General features: G+C 46.5%; 1 protein-coding gene across 3 annotated transcripts; it reads left to right on the top strand.

Annotated features, from left to right (window-relative positions):
• Nucleotides 1-6,366: 6,366 nt before the first annotated feature.
• Nucleotides 6,367-17,355, top strand: Gjb6 (gap junction protein beta 6). Of its 3 annotated transcripts, none has more exons than XM_006988427.4 (3): nucleotides 6,367-6,869; nucleotides 9,274-9,437; nucleotides 15,844-17,355. In XM_006988427.4, the coding sequence occupies exon 3, from the start codon at nucleotides 15,859-15,861 to the stop codon at nucleotides 16,642-16,644; it is 786 nt and encodes a 261-aa protein (XP_006988489.1). In that variant the 5' UTR covers nucleotides 6,367-6,869; nucleotides 9,274-9,437; nucleotides 15,844-15,858; the 3' UTR covers nucleotides 16,645-17,355. The 3 variants fall into 3 exon arrangements, with proteins under 3 accessions (XP_006988489.1, XP_076401203.1, XP_015862403.1); XM_076545088.1 differs by lacking the exon at nucleotides 6,367-6,869 and adding an exon at nucleotides 7,586-7,722; XM_016006917.3 differs by lacking the exon at nucleotides 6,367-6,869 and adding an exon at nucleotides 7,976-8,113.

Below are 17,355 nucleotides of genomic sequence, written 5' to 3'. Positions count from 1 at the left end.
AAGGACTTGAATACAAAGGCTTTCTCTGGCTTTAATTTTGTGGAACAGAGAACTCACTTTGGCCAACCAGCAAATTGTATGCTGATTCAATCCTGTTTGAACTGTACTCCATCACTCTGTCAGTTAGAGTATTCCGGAAGGGTAGATCTAGGTGAGTGAGGGTGGGTCAGAGAGAAGGAGGCAGGGTCTGGAAGGTTCCATAGGAATGAAGCCAGGGTGTGCAGCACATGTCTGTGGCAAGTACAGGGAGGGAGGAAACTTCACGGACAGGAGTCCGGGTAAGGGTGAAGGGGGTGAGCAACACATCTTGGATTGTCCTCCAGAGCTTCTCCCCTGCCTTCCCATTTCATTGCACAGCGCTGTTTCAGCACAGCCCAAGGCCAAGGTCGTCAACACCGGGTACTCTCGAGACGGCGGTTTTTTGTCAGCATTTTTTTCTGCTGGTGGTAAGAGAAGGTTTGGCTCACAGGACTGGCTTCCTCTGAGAGACAGCTGAGACCCAGCAAGCTTCATTTCCAGCCCGAGGGGCTCAGTTGTACTACAGTGCCATTTGGAAACCCATCACCCCATGCCCCATCCAGCAGCCCCTACCTGTGGGCCATTCTCTGGCCTCTGCATGTTATATCCCCTAACGCACCCCAGCCGCCTGTTCCATTTTCAGCTGCAACTGTTGGCTGTATCAGAACATGGCAGAGGACTGTTGGCTCATATAGCTTAGACGATATCATCCACATTACCATAGCTGCTGGCTACTGTCTGAGCAGGCTTAATGCTGCCCTAACACCTCAGACTGAGCAGTTGATAATGAACACAAAGTTACTGGCTCCGGTTCTGGAAGCTGGGAAGTGCCATGTCAAGATGCTGGCCAGTTGAACAGTTCTACCTCGAAGAGGGTAATCAGAACACTCCATCTTCACATGGTAGAAGGCAAGGGGGCAGAGATGGGATTAGGGGCCAAGCTCACCCTTTTATGGAGGTACTAATCCCTTAGAAGGGGGAGCCTAATCACCTCTTAGCACTGTCACATAGTTCTTAAATTCTGGCATGGTCATTTCAAAGGGAACATTCACCCCATTGCATGTAATCATAGCACACTAGCTCCTAAGCACAACTTCATCAAGATCTCCTATTCAGCTCTGCCCAGTGCTGTCCCTGTCTCATGTCCTAGGCTCAACCTCTCTCCCAGATTAGCCACACATCCCTGACCACTATTCCCAGCACAAGCCCTCTTCTTTAAGCAGGCCAGCCTGACTCCTCACTGTCACCAGCACACACAGACTCTCCCAGCCACCCCCAATTCAGCCACCTCAGCTGAAAAGCTGTGCCAGACCTTTCCATCCTTTTCTGGTCTCCTGAAAAATAAAACTTGGAGTATTTTCCAACTTGTTTGTCTTTCTATTGTGAAATAGTACTGTGTGATATCATTATGTGATGTAACATACTCTTCTATGGCCAGAAGTGAAGGCATTTTAGTAAACCTGGGCATGTGGATTTAAGGCCCAAATGAGTACTGTCCTGCTATGGAAACATCCCAAAGAAGTTACTGATAAGTTATTAAAAATCCATTTCAAAAGCAAATAAAATCAGAAAATAATCTCCATACATACTTGGGAAGATTTTCACAACCTGTGTTGGTTAGTTTTGTCCACTTGATACAAACTACTGTCACCTGGAGAAAGGGAACCTCTATTGAAGACTCGCCTCCATCAGATTGGCCTGTAGGCAAGTCTGTGGGGCATTTTCTTGACTAATAATTGACGTGGGAGGGTCCAGCCCACTGTGGGTGGTGCCACCCTGGGTAGGTGGTCCTGGGATGTATAAGAAAGCAGGCTGATTAATACATGGAGAGGTGCTTAGTCTTACTGCAACTTGATATGCCATGTTTTAATGATACTCGTAGGAGACCTGCCCTTCCCTGGATGGAGACAGAAAAGGAGGGGGTTAGGGGGTGATTGGGGGGAATAGGGAACAGGAACTAAGAGGGGAGGATACAGGTGAGACTGTGAGTGGGATGTAAAAATAAACAGATGAATTTTTTTAAAAAAGAAGAAGAACAAAAGAAAGAAAGAAAAAAGAAAGAAAGAAAGAGAGAGAGAGAGAAAGAAAGAAAGAAAGAAAGAAAGAAAGAAAGAAAGAAAGAAAGAAAGAAAGAAAGAAAGAAAGAAAGAAAGAAAAAGAAGGCCGAGAAAGCCATAGAGAGCAAGCCAGTAAGCAGCACTCCTCCATGGTTCTTGCCTTGGTTTCCCTCAATGATGAACTGTGAGAAGGTGTTTGCAAATTAGAGCTGTAGGCTGTATACACTTTAGACAGCAAGAAACCAAAGATGGAGAGTCCAGAATTTCTTGGGAAAATGCCCTACTTGTAGACACTTCAGATCATTTTCCCAGAAGGTCAATGTATCAGGCGCTCAGGTGGACATAACCCTTCAAATTCCCCAGCTTTTGTGACCCTCCCTCTAGGCTCAACAGCAGACCATGTGTGGACATGGCCTAGCAGCTACAGCTCCAACAGAAAATGCACTGCCATTGTGGCCTAGGATGTAATCCTTGCTGAGCATGGGATCTTCAAAACATTATTTCTGGGCCTGGAGAGTAAAGAATCATAATGAGCCGGGTGGCGGTGGGTGCATGCCTTTAATCCCAGCACACAGGAGGCAGAGCCAGGAAGTGGGAATATTGGTGGAAGTATTAAAGCAACTCTACGTAGTTAAAAGGGAGGTTTATTTTGTGGGGTAACTTACAAATGAAGGGATAGGTTACAGGGTCTGGGAAAGGTGTAGCACAGTCCAGCAGTGTTCTCTGGAGAACTCTGCTCTGTCTACCTCCAGCATCCAGGATCCAGGAACCAAGAGCACCTGCACATCCTGATCTCAGGTCTTCTGGGCTCCTGTCTCGGCCCTGCCCCATAGGTGTGGCAGTTACCAGAAGACTCAGTGGGGGTAGCACTTCCAGGTCAAAGCTGGAACAGCTACCCACTACAAATCTGAGTTCGAGGCCAGCCTCGTCTACAGAGCAAGATCCAGGACAGGCACCAAAACAACACAGAGAAACCCTGTCTTGGGGTGTGGAGGTGGGAACCATAATGATCTAGCTGCCACCATAGTATGTATGTACTAGGCACCCAACTGATGATCAAATATGCTAGAACCATACTTTTCCTCATTTTTAAAAAACCAGATTCTTCTAATATTTGTAATTAAGTATCAAATAACTCAGGCTGGCCTCAAACTTACTATGTAGTGGAGGATACACTTTTCTGATCCTCTTGCCTCTACATCTTGAGTGCTGGGATTACAGGTGTCCACAACCACACCTAGTTTAGGCTGTGAAGTTGCTCAAACCCAGGGCTTCATGCATTCTAGATGACTCTACCAATCCGAGCTACATCTCCAGTCCAATAAACACTTCTTGAATGCATTCCCTTGACAAACACCTGCTGGGATCCCAGAGCACACCAAACAGCACTTGTGCTTGTACAGGGGTTATGAGGATGCTGTCAGCAAGGTATCCAGCTGAGCAAGAAGACCAGTGATGACTAAGAAAGCATGCATCATGCAGTGGAATGCCAGTAAAGGGACACAGCTCCTTAGAGAAATGGCTGACTCTAGAGCTGGAGCCGGGAGTTTCCAAGGTGAGTCTGCAGCATCTTGTAGGGACAGACAGACAGTGCTGCAGCATGCACATATACACACAATTGTGGGTGCACAGCAAAGGGGAAGCAGGAGTCAAGGGGAAAGGTGGAAACAATCTGAACATCAGAATAATGAAGGTAGCATGGGGGTGTAATGCAAAGAACAGAATAAATACACAGAGTGTGTGCTGATATAAAAAAGGTGATTGGAGGGCCAGGCGCTGGTGGTGCACACCTTTAATCCCAGCACTCGGGAGGCAGAAGCAGACGGATCTCTGTGAGTTCGAGGCCAGCCTGGTCTACAGAGCGAGATCCAGGACAGGCACCAAAACTACACAGAGAAAACCTGTCTCGGAAAAGGAAAAAAAAAAAAAAGGTGATTGGAAGAACTGACAAAATACATCTGCAAAAACTAACAGACAATCCCACACCTTAGGTATAGGCTGTGCAAGTGATCTCATCAGAGAAGTACTATGTGGAAGTGGGGAAGAGTGACCTTGCAGGCCAAAAGCTGACAAGCAACACCTCAGCCACTTGGCCAAGATGGGCATTAGCAGTAAGGGGCCAGTTCATTACAGTTACTGTAATGATATGTGGAGGGTAACTCTTTCCTTCCATGGTCATTCTCTCGAAGAATTTTACCCCTATCCAATCCTGCAGACAGAATCAGACAACCCCCAAGGAGGGGGTCTACTAAATACAACATGAGCCTTTTGTTGAATGAATAGACAAATGTTAGCTTTTATTTCAAAGAATACGTTATTTTCCTCTCTTCCAGGCATGGAGAACTATGCCAGGGAAAATGCAATCTGGTCCTGTGTTTCCAGATTGGACAGTGAGTCCCTGAGCAATGGGACAGGACCCCATCCCTGAGCACATGTACCAGCTGCCAGGCAAGGGGAGTGGCAGTCTCTCCCTTCTGCTCCTTTTGCAAAGGACAAGAAGACATTCAGGGGAGAAATGTTCGAAAGAGCCTCTTGTGCTCATTTCTTCCCATCTCATATTGCAGAATCCACACCTTGCGCATTTTGTACTCTTTAAATGTAGGGCCTTAGAAATCACCATTGCAATGCAAGGGGAGGGAGTAATCAAACCAGTTCAGTCCCCAGTTACAACCAAGTCTACAAGGATCTTTCTCAGTGGGGTACAATGCTTTCTGATGGTTGTCTGTCTCCAGAAAGTTTTCATGTCTGACACAAATCCACATGATCTGTCACCATGCCAGGCGCCTTTGTGCCACATGTTTAGTTAACTGACTTTTCAGTTTCCTAATGAGAAGCTCATCAAATCAGTAAGCTCACGTGGTCTACATGAATTTCTGCTGCAACAAGCCTTCCCGATAAGGAGTGAAAATTGAACAATAAGGGTAAGTGGTAAGAAATACACGACAAGATCAAAGGCCTCTGAGCCAGCATAGATGATCTGAACAACAACAAAAAGTTAACTACTTGTTGAGAGGGCTCCTCTTTGGACACCTGTGTAATAAGGCAATCCTCGGGGCTCTTTTGTCTGACTTCTGTCCCGTGTGGTCCTGGAGCATCTTCCACTGGCCTGCATCTGGCACTGTCTTACAAGGAGCCAGAACCAGGAGTAAGATCATGTCATTCTATAGGAAGAAGCAAAAGTTGTTTCCCAGGATTACCTGCGGTGCCGGTTCAGATCTTCCAAGCAATGCACCAATACTTGTGGACCCGTACCTGCTATGCGCAAAGTGCCCGTGATTGTAGGAAAGAAGAAAGGGGAGAGAAAGCCAGAACTTCAAACTTAAATCTCACCATCTTCAAAGAAGTGTACAGTCTGCTTGGGGTGAGGGTGGGGGTTTGCTTTCCTGTGGCTACAGGTGAGCTTGCCTGGAGTGCGTGCTTCCAGTGGGATGGAGAGAGAACTAACCCTGTGCTGTGGGAGGCAGGGAGGAACACCAGGGCAGCCTACAGCCGCCTCATTTTTACCTCCATCCCTGGGGTCCAGGCCATTCCAGGGACCACCCAAATGCTCTAAATTTGGATGATTCGGGCCAATTCTGAGAACCTTGTGTTCAAGTATTTTAGAAGGTGGGTTTTTATAAAGTGTTGGCTCAACTTCCATGACCTGGGAGAGACATTTTAGGAAACACTATTAATTCTTTTTGTGTGAAAGACTATGAACCAACAAGTAGAATATAGCTAAGGTGGGGACAGTATAATTACCAACCAATTTTGTGGAATAAGCAAGTTACACATCTCTTGTCTGATGTAGGATAAGGCAAGCTCTGTAAAGCCCAATCCCTAAATGGCTTCCAACATTTCCAGCCCGGTAGCCCCCACACCACCCTCTGTGTTTTCTCCCACTTTTCCCTACCCTGTCTGTGACAGCAGACCCAGTGGGGTCTCCCAGCGACACCAGACCAGAGGGAAATCCACTTCACTTCCCTAGAGGAGGCTTGAAGGGATTCAGGTGACTAATAAAAGCAACACTTGTGACTCCTAAGTGGCCATTAATGAATAAAGAACCCCCAGGCTGCACTGGAGGAGAGGATGCCCAAAGGGTCCACAAAGGAGGATGAAAATAAGCCAGCTGCCTCCTTAACGCTGCTACCAACAGAAGCAACTCGCTACTGGCACAAGGTCCACTTGCCCAAAGCCTTGGCGTTCTGGGCAGCCCTCACCTCATTACTTGAGCCCTCCAGTGTCCAGTCCCAGCAAGGCCTCAGCGGGCAACTCTTCCCTGCCCTTGTTGGGACCTGGCTGAGCTTGCCCATCGCGGTCCACGCTCCACCCACATCCACGAGAAGGGACATGCCTTGTGTCCCCAACCCAAGCCTGGCGCTTAGGCTGGTACCTCTCCTAGGGGACTCTTGTCGTGGTCCCTGACCCCAGAGGAAGGGTCTCACCTGAGTCCTCTAATCTACACCCCCTAAGACGGACCTGCCCTGATCCCCTAACCCTACAAGGAAGGGCCCCCTGCTCCCTGCTCCACAAAAGGGGACCCGCCCCGCGCCCCCAGCCCGGAGGGAGGGCGGTGCACACCTCGCCTGCTGGCGCGACGTGTGCCCGCGCTCCTCTCCCGCAGCCCTCCCGTGCGGCGTCAGGCAGAGGCGGGGTAGGGCGCGGTTAAAAGAAGCCGCAGGTGGAAACCGGGGCTCCACCCACACAGTCCCCTATTCCGTTCCCGCTGCGAGCCGTGGGCGCCGGATCCGACCTGCGCGCCCGACCAGAGCTGTGGACACCGCTGCAAGCCGGGAGCCGGATCCCACCGAGCAGGTAAGCGCGAGTGGGAGAATTTCCTCCGAGAAGCCCGAGTAGGTGAAGGAAGTGGACTGTCCCCTTCCTCGCCATATTTGCCCCTGTGGGGCGCGGGAGTAGCGGCAGTCCCCAGGTGGCCTGGTGGCCACAGGCAGAATCTTGACGGTGTGGTGGGTCCCCGCACCCGGGCTGCCCGCATCCTTATCTGCCTCCCATCGGCATCCCATCGGCATCCCGAAGCCTTTGTGTGCCCCCAGCGGACTAGAACCGCTGCGGGGTGGTTATCATCCCCACCGTCCCCTCCCCCGCGCGCTTCTCCAGAAACTGGGATCAACTGGTTTGACTTCTGCACACATCGTGCCCCTCTGACTTGCACAACAGGTTTTAGAAATACGTCAAGTTGTGTAAAGTGACCAGAGTCCGGACTGAGTCCTTTTCCCCACTTCCTTTGCTGGTTTTGGGCTGTCTTTGATTTGGAGGTTATCGACCTGTTCCACTTGGATTTGAGGAGCGGAAATGCAGAGCAAAAGAATGATGTTTAAGTTCAGTCCAACCCAGAGACTTGGAGCAATGGATAAGTGTTGGACAGAAATGTCCATCCAGGTTGCATGATTAAGACTCAGGAACTTATGAAACAAAGATGACAGTAGTGTGCACAACAGTAATTAAAAGTAATTGGTGACACATCTGATTAAAAAGTTCAGACACGGGTAGTATTTCCTTGTTGGGTGAACGAGCCTCGTCCCAGGTGTTAGCCTGGTTTTTGCAGACTTGGGCTCCCTTCTCTTCCTGGGGACCGGGCCTCGGGTCTCAGAGAGTGTGGCCTTCATCTAGCTGTGGACACTGGAAGGGGTATGGATGTACAGCCGAGGTAAGGGACACCAACTAAGAGACTTGAGTCAGTTTGTGCCTGCAGCCTTGTTTCCTTCAAGTAGACTTTATGCTTTCTTTGCCCCAGTTCCAGCAGAATCTAAGCAGTGTTCTAGAAGAAAACGTCCTGTCCTGGTGCAGTTTCCTTAGAAGTGCAGGATACTGCTCAGAACTGCCCCTGTAGAGAGCTTTGTCAGCTCTTTGGATCCAGCAGAGTCTGTGGGGGGTGTTGTCTGAACAGTGCCAAGGAGGGGAGGTGGTGATGGAGAGAGCCGCCCGCTGGGGTGCTAGCCTGTCACTGGGGTGTGAAGGGTTCTCATTCATCTCACCACTGTCACTGAGACCCAGAAGACTAGCCCATCCATCTGGGTCACTGGTGGCTGTTATTAAAGGTAAATTCTCATAGTGACTTCTTTCTTTCTTTCTTTCTTTCTTTCTTTCTTTCTTTCTTTCTTTCTTTCTTTCTTTCTTTCTTTCTCTCTCTCTCTCTCTCTCTCTCTCTCTCTCTCTCTCTCTCTTTCTTTCTTTCTTTTTTTTCCTTTGCACTGTAAGAGAAGGAAAAGAGCTGGGTAGGGTCTTTCAGCAATTTCAGCAATAGAAAGAAAATTCTGACTTGCACATCCTCACCATGCAGTTCTTCTGATTCAGTCTAAAAGTTCCAGAGACTAAGAATTTGGGTGTATTGGTTAAGTGGAATACAATTATGGGAAAGTTGCTTTCAACCCAAATGTCTTGGCCCCTTAGGACATAATTTTGCATTGTCCTGACTAGGCTTTTCAGAAGCTGTTGCTTGATCTGGGAGAGTGGAACTGGACCCCAGAAGCCTCCCCCACTTCACCCCCTAGAGTCATTTAATTGTAATGGAACCTAAATGAAATGTTTGGAGAGGGGAGAGCTTTGCTTGGAGCAGGCAACTGCTAAGAAGGCCTATGAAAGGGGTGTTGAACTTAATGAGAATATGTTTTGTAACTCAAATGGAATAAGAGACATCATGTTGTGGTTTGTCCATTCTTACATTTAAAGGCATGGCAAAAGTTTCATTTGTACTGAGTTGATGTTGACAAAGTATATGAATCCTAAACCTGATGCCATCACTAGTCACTGTTTTGAAATCACAGCTCCTGATGGTTTGCATCATTAAATTTCAAACTCGACTATCAGGTTGTCTCTTGGGTCACCTGAGATTTCTGGAGACTTCTTGGTGAAAGAAAGGCTTTTGAGATTTGTTTTGAACTCTGGGATTGGGAGGCTGGCTGTACCCAGCTTCTCAAACTCTTTGCCACTCTTTGCATACTTGAAAATTGGAGTTGAGGTTTGGGATAGAGTATATCATCATCATCACCATTGTTACCATGATTACAGGGAAATAAGCCTACACTGGAGAGTGCCTTTGATGAGGTGGAACAGCACAGAGCATAGGAAACTGACAGTACCCAAATTTACCCTTTAATGGGTCTGGTGATCAAGGAAAGCTACCCATAAAGTTCACCCAGTGAACCTGTGCAGAATTTGAACGAATATGGCAACAATGATGTTTTTTTCCATTCAACAGGTGACATTCCCACTGCCATCCATAAACAGAGCAGCATTGTGGGGCCTCATCACTGCGCTCCTAACTTCCGGAGGAGTAGGAGGAAGAGGCAAAAGTCCTTGCAGAGGGATTTCACCTTGGCTCTTGAGCTGGACACACTGGGAGTCCTTGGGAATAAGACTCAGGTTTGGGAGTTTTGTTTGGACCTGGTTACCTTGTATCCTCAATTCTACAGATCTCACATGGGACTTGTAAGGAGTGTGCTTTCCTCTTGGATCTATTAAGTAATCACCAAGTGATTTTTTTTTCAAAGTGTACTGTAGATTGATCTAGAAAAAGAAAGCTCTTTCTGTGTGCTGAGGGATTTGGTTTGGGTTCTGTCTTCCATGGAGCTAAAATGGCATTATTCAGCCAGCATGATTAAATTCCTAGGTAAAAAGTTTCGTCTCTTCCTTTGCTGAACACACTGACCTGAATCAGAAGGCAAGGCTCTCTCTCCTCTTCCCCATCCCCTCCTCCTAACAGCCGCTGACATCGACAGCTCATCTACCCAGATGTTTTCTCTTCCTCAACCTCCAAATACCAGAAGCTTCAAAAGCCAGTTATTATGACATATACCTGTAAATCTCAGCCCTCAAGAAGCTGAGGCAGGGGGATTATTATGAGCTTAAGGTCACCCTAGGAATACAAGGCTGGTCAGAGACACACAGCAAGACCTTGTCTCAAAACAAAATCGGAAAACTGATCACGAAATTTCATCACTGCTGGAACAAAAGTAGACCCGGCTTATTTGAAATGTGCAAGGGGAGAACAAATGTGCTTCATAATTGTATGTCTCAAAAGTTAGCTCGTTGATGTGTTTTTAGAGTTACATATTTATGGCTGGAATTATAATATCAAGAATTAGTGTAGAATTGTGCCCTGTAATTAAATACATCACAGAAATAGATGTAATGTGTCCTCTTAAGCCTAAATGCAACCACATTCTTGTAAGGTGACATCTGTGGAGCTAAGCTTTATCTATTTATTTGTTCCTTATAGGCAAGCCAGGAAGCTGTCAGATTAAACAAACTTCTCTGGTATACAAAGAAAGAGTTAATAGCTTGGTTTTCACTGAAAAGGCTCCTCCCATCAGTTCAGCCCCTAGAAGCACGGAACAAAACTTTTGCTCACTGCAGTTAGCCAAGGGTTTTGGTGGCTGAGGTCATTTGAGAAATTTCTTGTAAATCAGTGACCATTTTTTACATGGTGGGTCCTTCCACTCCTCTCCCACCAAAGTATTTAAGAAAGATGCCTCAAGGTCATGGGTTCCTACAAGAAGATGGGGTGCAGGAACTTCCTAGGACCTGTCTTCATCCCGCCTCCCACTGGCCTAGGTACCTCTGCCCACTGATAAGGCAGGGCAAAGGGCAAGTCCTTTAATCTTTAGTAGCCCAGCACCTCCACCCCTCAGGTGCTCCTTGGGTGGGGAAGAGTCTCCCAAAAGCAGCCAGGCTTTCCCAGGAACTGAAGTCATGTATATGGAAGTGCAGGGTTCAGGAACCCCCAAACTGCCTATCACCCTGGACTGGCTCCTAATACTTATTTGTAAGGTGATCGCCACCAACTTGCTTTTGGCCTGTGGAAAATGCTATGTAGGACAGATACCCAGGCTTTATGGAAGACACCCTCAGGAATGACATGGTCTTAACAAAGAATCTGCAAGAGCCATCTCACTGCTGGAAAGGGCTAACCCAAGTTCACCTTCGTACAGCCACTTAGGGCCGGGGTGAACTATAGAGATTGGCATTCTCGCCCATTTCTTCTGTTATAAACAAAAGGGTCTTTATTACTTTTCAGGAAGACCCTCCCCCCCCCCTTGAATCGGGTGACCTGCTTTTTGCTGGATTGTCTTGAGTGACCAGTAGACTAAACATGCTGGAAATATTTGAATTTAACCTTGTTTTCCTTAGTGACTTAGACTGTTGTAGTCTTTTAAAGCAATGGTTCTCAACCCGTGGGTTGTGACCCCTTATGGGGTTGGAATGACCCTTTTGCAGGGTCGTTCCTAAGATATTCACATTAAGGCCTAAGATATTTACAGTACGAATCATAACAGTAGCAAAATTACAGGTATGAAGTAGCAATGAAAAAAATTATGGTTGGGGGGTCAGCGCAACATGAAGAACTTTAGTAAAGAGTAGCAGGAAGGCTGAGAACCACTGCTCTAGACTTTTGGATCCATTGTTGAGGCTGTTTTTCCTTCGTAGTTTTTGTCTGAAGTATTTGTTTGAGACAGGCTGTTGTAGCCCAGGTTGGCCGGGGGCTTCCAGTCTTTCTGTCCAGGTTCCCATGTGCTAGAGTAGAGGCATGCACCACCACGCATAGCCAAACTCATGGCTTTAAATATTAAAGTAAGTTAAGCATATTGAAAATTGAATATCTTCTATTCAGATGCAGTAAGTGGATAGAAAGAAAGTCTTCAGAATATTTAATTCAGAGGCCCAGGGTGGGGGTGGGAGCAAACAGTAAAGCTAGTGCCTCTATCTGTCCTGATTCTTGGGGTGTGGAACCAATATTCTTAGGAAGAAAATATGGTAAAGCTAGTGCCTCTATCTGTCCTGATTCTTGGGGTGTGGAACCAATATTCTTAGGAAGAAAATATGATCCCTCCACCGCTTCTGTGACCTCAGCCCCTCAGCATTCATTCAAGCTCTGTGGTTCTTTGACACCTCCCTCATCCATTCACTTCTTAGAAGTCAGGTGACCAGTGAGAAGGGATGTGATGGAGAGCTTACCGAGGAAGCAGCCTGCAGGGCCGCTGTGGACTGGGCAGCACTGGGTGGGGGAGGGAAAGCTCTTACTTGATAAACCTCATCCATGGGTCCAGTTGTTGAGCAAACTACGGAGTGTGATTGGTCAACGAGAGAACATTTTAAAACCAACAATACCTCATGGGGGATGAGCTGTGGCAAAGTATGTGTGAACGGCAAGACTTCCACACTTCCGCCTCCTCACAGGCCGCATACTGACGTGCCTCCAGGACATGGCAGCAACAGTCAGGGAAATTTAGTATAGTGTTCTTCGGTAAGAACTAAAACTTCATTTTCATAATTCGCTTTATTTAAGATGAAGTTTTATTTTTAACCACACTGATACTTATAGTGGAGAATGAAAGTCTCTTTGGGGCATGAAGTACATAGTAAATAAGAGAGAACTCTCAAGTTGTGGAGCTTCTGCCTGTGGCTTCCCAGTGATCCATCTCTCTGCCTGACGGGACTCAGCTTGCCTCTGTCCAAAGCTTCCATAGCTTTACCAAGAGCCTGTTTCAATTTTTCAGACTCCTAGCTTTGTCTTAATGCTAAATACACAACCCGGCTTCTAAGTTCCAGATCAGCACAAGGTTTGAATCTTTCTGCTACAATTGCCAAGGCTGCTTGCCAGGTGCCTCACAGTCCAAACCCTCAAACTTTTTTGCCTCGGCCTTTTAGCCGATCCCCTTGTAAAATAAAAGACCCTCATTCAAGACTCTGACACCTACTTAGAGTCCCACAGGTGCCCCCAGAATGCCAGGATCTTCCTGGGATCACGGAGTGAGTATGTCTTCAGGGAGCCTGGACACTCCGTTCTTCTCGTGTGGCCTGAGTCATTTTTCCATAGTACTACAAAGACACTAAAGTCCTGCTGATAACAATGCTCCTCATACAGAGCACTGATACTCTTTAACTACAGAGTTATGACGTGTTATTAAAGGAACTGTGAGGATGCAACTATGTTATTGACGTTATGAGATGTCTACAAACATTAACTAGGATGTTGTCAATGCCATTGCCCAATTGCTACAAAGTAACTAAAGAGTGTCATTTTAGACCTTTACTGGAGGTTAAACAGAAGTACCCTAGGTCAGGCCTCGGGGTTCCGTTCAGCTGATAGAGTGCTCACCTAGCGCACACAAAGTTCTGGAGTTCCCTCCCCAGAGTTATGAACAAGTAAATGGATACTTTTTATTGGTTTGCCAATTAAAATTGTACTGTCTGGAGGGAGACATGGTGGAACATACCTGTAATCTCAACTGAGGAGGTAAAGGAAGGAGAATCAGGAGTCCTAGGCCAGTCTGGGCTCCATGAGACTGTCTCAAAAGCAAAAACAACAGCAGCAGAAGTTAACCATAGCCATATAATCCAAGGAATGTAGCCAATGCTTTGTTGTGCATTGAGCACAAGTATCTCTCTTACCTTTTCGCATTGTGGATTTTTGACTTTTGTTTTCTCATTTTGTTTTTGTTTTTACAGACTCAGGCCTCTCCGGTAACCTTTGGTCTGAGTTGTCCCATCTCTCTGTGGCTTTAGGTTCCCGACCCTCACCTGCCTCTCATAACAATGGACACAGTTTTTGAGAAGCTTCATTCCCCCACTTTTGCAAATCCTTGAGGATGGAATTCAATTCCCCTTTTCTTTTTCATTAAAAAAAGTTAAGATTTAACTCAGCCTGGGCTGAATTAAAATCATTGTGTGCATTTGCACCTGTACTGGGGGGAAAGCAAGCAAGCCCAGGTTCGGTGTGGCTACGAATCCAGATGTTCTGGTGACAGCCCTGTAGTCACAGCATGTGATCAGCTTTTGCAACTGTGAACTTTCTGATGTTCTGGCCCGTGGCAAGGGGACCAATTCTTGAAACCAAATCATGGAAGTATCTAGCAATACCCCTATCATGCCCGCTTCTATCCCCCACGGTGTGCACCTCAGCTGCCGCCGTCGGACCCAGCAGGACAGACAGCATCACACAAGGGTCAGGTGATGTGGTAGCTATTTGATGAGCCCAAACCTGGTGGCTTTCCGGGAAAACATAGACTCTAACATTAGTCAAACCCAGGACAACCCAGGGGACGTGGTGGGCAGTGTGAGGAGTGGCCAGTGATGCTGAGGGCAGGCTGTGGACCAGGTGTGGTTAGACACTGACCATGGTTAACTTGGGGGAAAGTTGGACAGTGTTCCTCGCCCACTTCCAAGAGAGAGTCTCCCGAGACCAGCAGCAAAAGGACTTTGGTGACTCTTCCATCCCCTCCAAGTGGATGGAAACTTGCCTGACTGTCCTTGTTTCTAAAGATTTTCAGTGTCTGTCATTCATTACTCCCACACACATACACACTTAAAAACAGACAAACAAACAAGCAAGAGCATGCCAACCAATTCTTTCTTCTTGGTGATGTGAGATAAGAAGCAGCTGTTTGAATTATAGTGAGAGTTGCCATAGAACAATGGTTCTCAACCTGTGGGTCTTGTCCCTTTGGAGTTTAAATGACCCTTTCACAGGGATCACCTAAGACCATCAGAAAACACAGATATTTACATTATGATTTGTAACAGTAGAAAAATTACAGTTATGAAGTAGCAACAAAATAATCTTATGGTTGGGGGTCACCATGCCATGAGGAACTGTATTTAAGGGTCGCAGCATTAGGAAGGCTGAGAACCACAGCTGTAGAGGAAAGAGGATCCTTTTCTCTCAGGTTGTCAAATCAGTCTTTTAGAAAGAAGGAACATCCTGGGCTTCTGTGACCCCTGGTGCAATGGGACCCGTATTTTTGAGCAACAGCCAACACATGGCCTGCTTCCATCGGAGAACAAGGAAACAATTTGTGTCAAACCTTGTGATTCTCTTTTGGGGAAGATAGTTGAAGATATTAACTTTCCTGAGAGCACATGATAGCAGCAGATGGTCCATTCGAGCTAGAAATAAATACACACTGTATAAGGTTAACTGACAGCGCTGTTTCTTCTTAGTCTGCTAAGTAAACCATACTGCATCCTTCTAATGAGTGATTTTTGCTGTTATTTTGTGGTTTGGATAAAGCGCTTAATTACTAAAACCTATGGCGGAAGTTCTAAGTCCCTCAGTAAAACCACAATGATACAATGTGTGCATTTGCCTAGTGAAGAAAGGGAATTTGGGCACGAGTTTGTTTACCTGTGTTCTTGGGTTAATGACAAACACCACCTAATACACAACCTGTGTTCAATTGAACTTAGATAACTTATATTGCATGTGAAAGGCACAATTCTTTTTTTTTTTTTTTTTTTTTTTTTGGTTTTTCGAGACAGGGTTTCTCTGTGTAGCTTTGCGCCTTTCCTGGAGCTCACTTGGTAGCCCAGGCTGGCCTCGAACTCACAGAGATCCACCTGGCTCTGCCTCCCGAGTGCTGGGATTAAAGGCGTGCGCCACCACCGCCCGGCTGGCACAATTCTTATACTAAAAGCGAAATCAAGTACCTATTTACTGTGCTGATCATTTATTAAAACCCCTCACCTAGTAAGGAAGCTGTCAGGTTGATGCTGCCTCGTAGGTGGAATACATGAAGTTTGTCCACTATTTGTGACTTGTGGTCAGAAATGAGAGAACATCTTTATAATGGCCGTTCCTTGTCAGAAAAGCACATAGTAGATTCATTCCTCTTCTCCCCACGGATAAACTTACAGGCAGTTTCGTGTCTGTAGTAGGCCTGTAGTTGAGACCTGCCTAGATTCACGTGACCTTGGAATTTCACTATCAGAGTGGTTAGTTAATTCAGAGGTGCCTTCCACTAATCAGCTCTGCTCCTTTGTGTCTATTTAGGAATAAACCCGCACAATGGATTGGGGGACCCTGCACACTGTCATCGGTGGTGTGAACAAGCACTCCACCAGCATAGGGAAGGTGTGGATCACGGTCATCTTCATTTTCCGAGTCATGATCCTTGTGGTGGCGGCCCAGGAAGTATGGGGTGATGAGCAGGAGGACTTTGTGTGCAACACTCTGCAGCCAGGGTGCAAGAATGTCTGCTACGACCACTTCTTCCCGGTGTCCCACATCCGGCTCTGGGCCCTGCAGCTCATCTTCGTGTCTACGCCAGCATTGCTGGTGGCCATGCATGTGGCCTACTACAGACACGAAACAGCCCGTAAGTTTATCCGTGGGGAGAAGAGGAACGAATTTAAAGACCTGGAGGACATCAAGCGGCAGAAGGTGCGCATCGAGGGCTCGCTGTGGTGGACATACACCAGCAGCATCTTCTTCCGCATCATCTTTGAAGCCGCCTTCATGTATGTGTTCTACTTCCTCTACAATGGGTACCACCTGCCCTGGGTGCTGAAATGCGGCATTGATCCCTGCCCCAATCTTGTGGACTGCTTTATTTCGAGGCCAACCGAGAAAACGGTGTTTACGGTGTTTATGATTGCCGCATCTGTGATTTGCATGCTGCTCAATGTGGCCGAGCTGTGTTACCTGCTGCTAAAATTGTGTTTCAGGAGATCCAAAAGAACACAGGCGCAGAAGAACCATCCCAACCATGCCCTGAAAGAGAGCAAGCAGAATGAAATTAACGAGCTGATCTCAGATAGCGGTCAGAATGCAATCACAAGTTTCCCAAGTTAAGTTTGTCAAGTGTAGGCGAGCCCTGACACAGCATGCTCCCTCTTTGTAGACGACAGCACTCTGACTGCTCCCTGTAGGTGAAGAGTTTGTCTATAAATGACTCATAGCAAATAGATACTTGAGTTCAATTTTTGTAGAACACCTGAGCTATTCACACACAACATAAGTCAAAACTGAGGTCCATCTCTGAAAACAAAATCCTGGTGACTAATGAACCTTGAAGTCACCTTGACAAGTCCTGGGAGACTGTCTGACTTAGTGTGGATTTCCTGAGAATTTATATAACTTGTTAATAAAGAGCGATTTGTCTAGAAATTAATAGTTTTATCAGTAAGATATTTTTATAGGGTTGAATATTTTAGTTCTGACTTTGAACTTATATATAAAGTATTTTTTTATGACTGGCCTTCCTTACCTGGAAAAAAATACACAAAGTTAGCTTTGCAAGTGTGCCCCAAGTTTCTAAAGTTTGAACTTGTAAAGGGTCTAGCATCTTATGAATATTGTTTCACACTGTCTGAGGACAGTTTTATGAACTAGTGTGTGTTCTTAAGGTGGGATGTGTTCACTGGACAATATATGTTGCTGCTTGCTGAATACAGATGGGACTGAAGGAAATGGGACACTTTTAAAAACTGGCCTTCTCCACTTATGGTGAACAGTGCAAACATGAATGTGATCACCCCAATAAAGCTTGACCCTGTTGCTTAA

The sequence above is a fragment of the Peromyscus maniculatus genome, chromosome 9 (genome assembly GCF_049852395.1).
Source record: "Peromyscus maniculatus bairdii isolate BWxNUB_F1_BW_parent chromosome 9, HU_Pman_BW_mat_3.1, whole genome shotgun sequence".
Lineage (NCBI taxonomy): Eukaryota > Metazoa > Chordata > Mammalia > Rodentia > Cricetidae > Peromyscus > Peromyscus maniculatus.
Note: the sequence above shows the minus strand (reverse complement) of the source record. Positions and strands in the feature narration are given on the sequence as shown.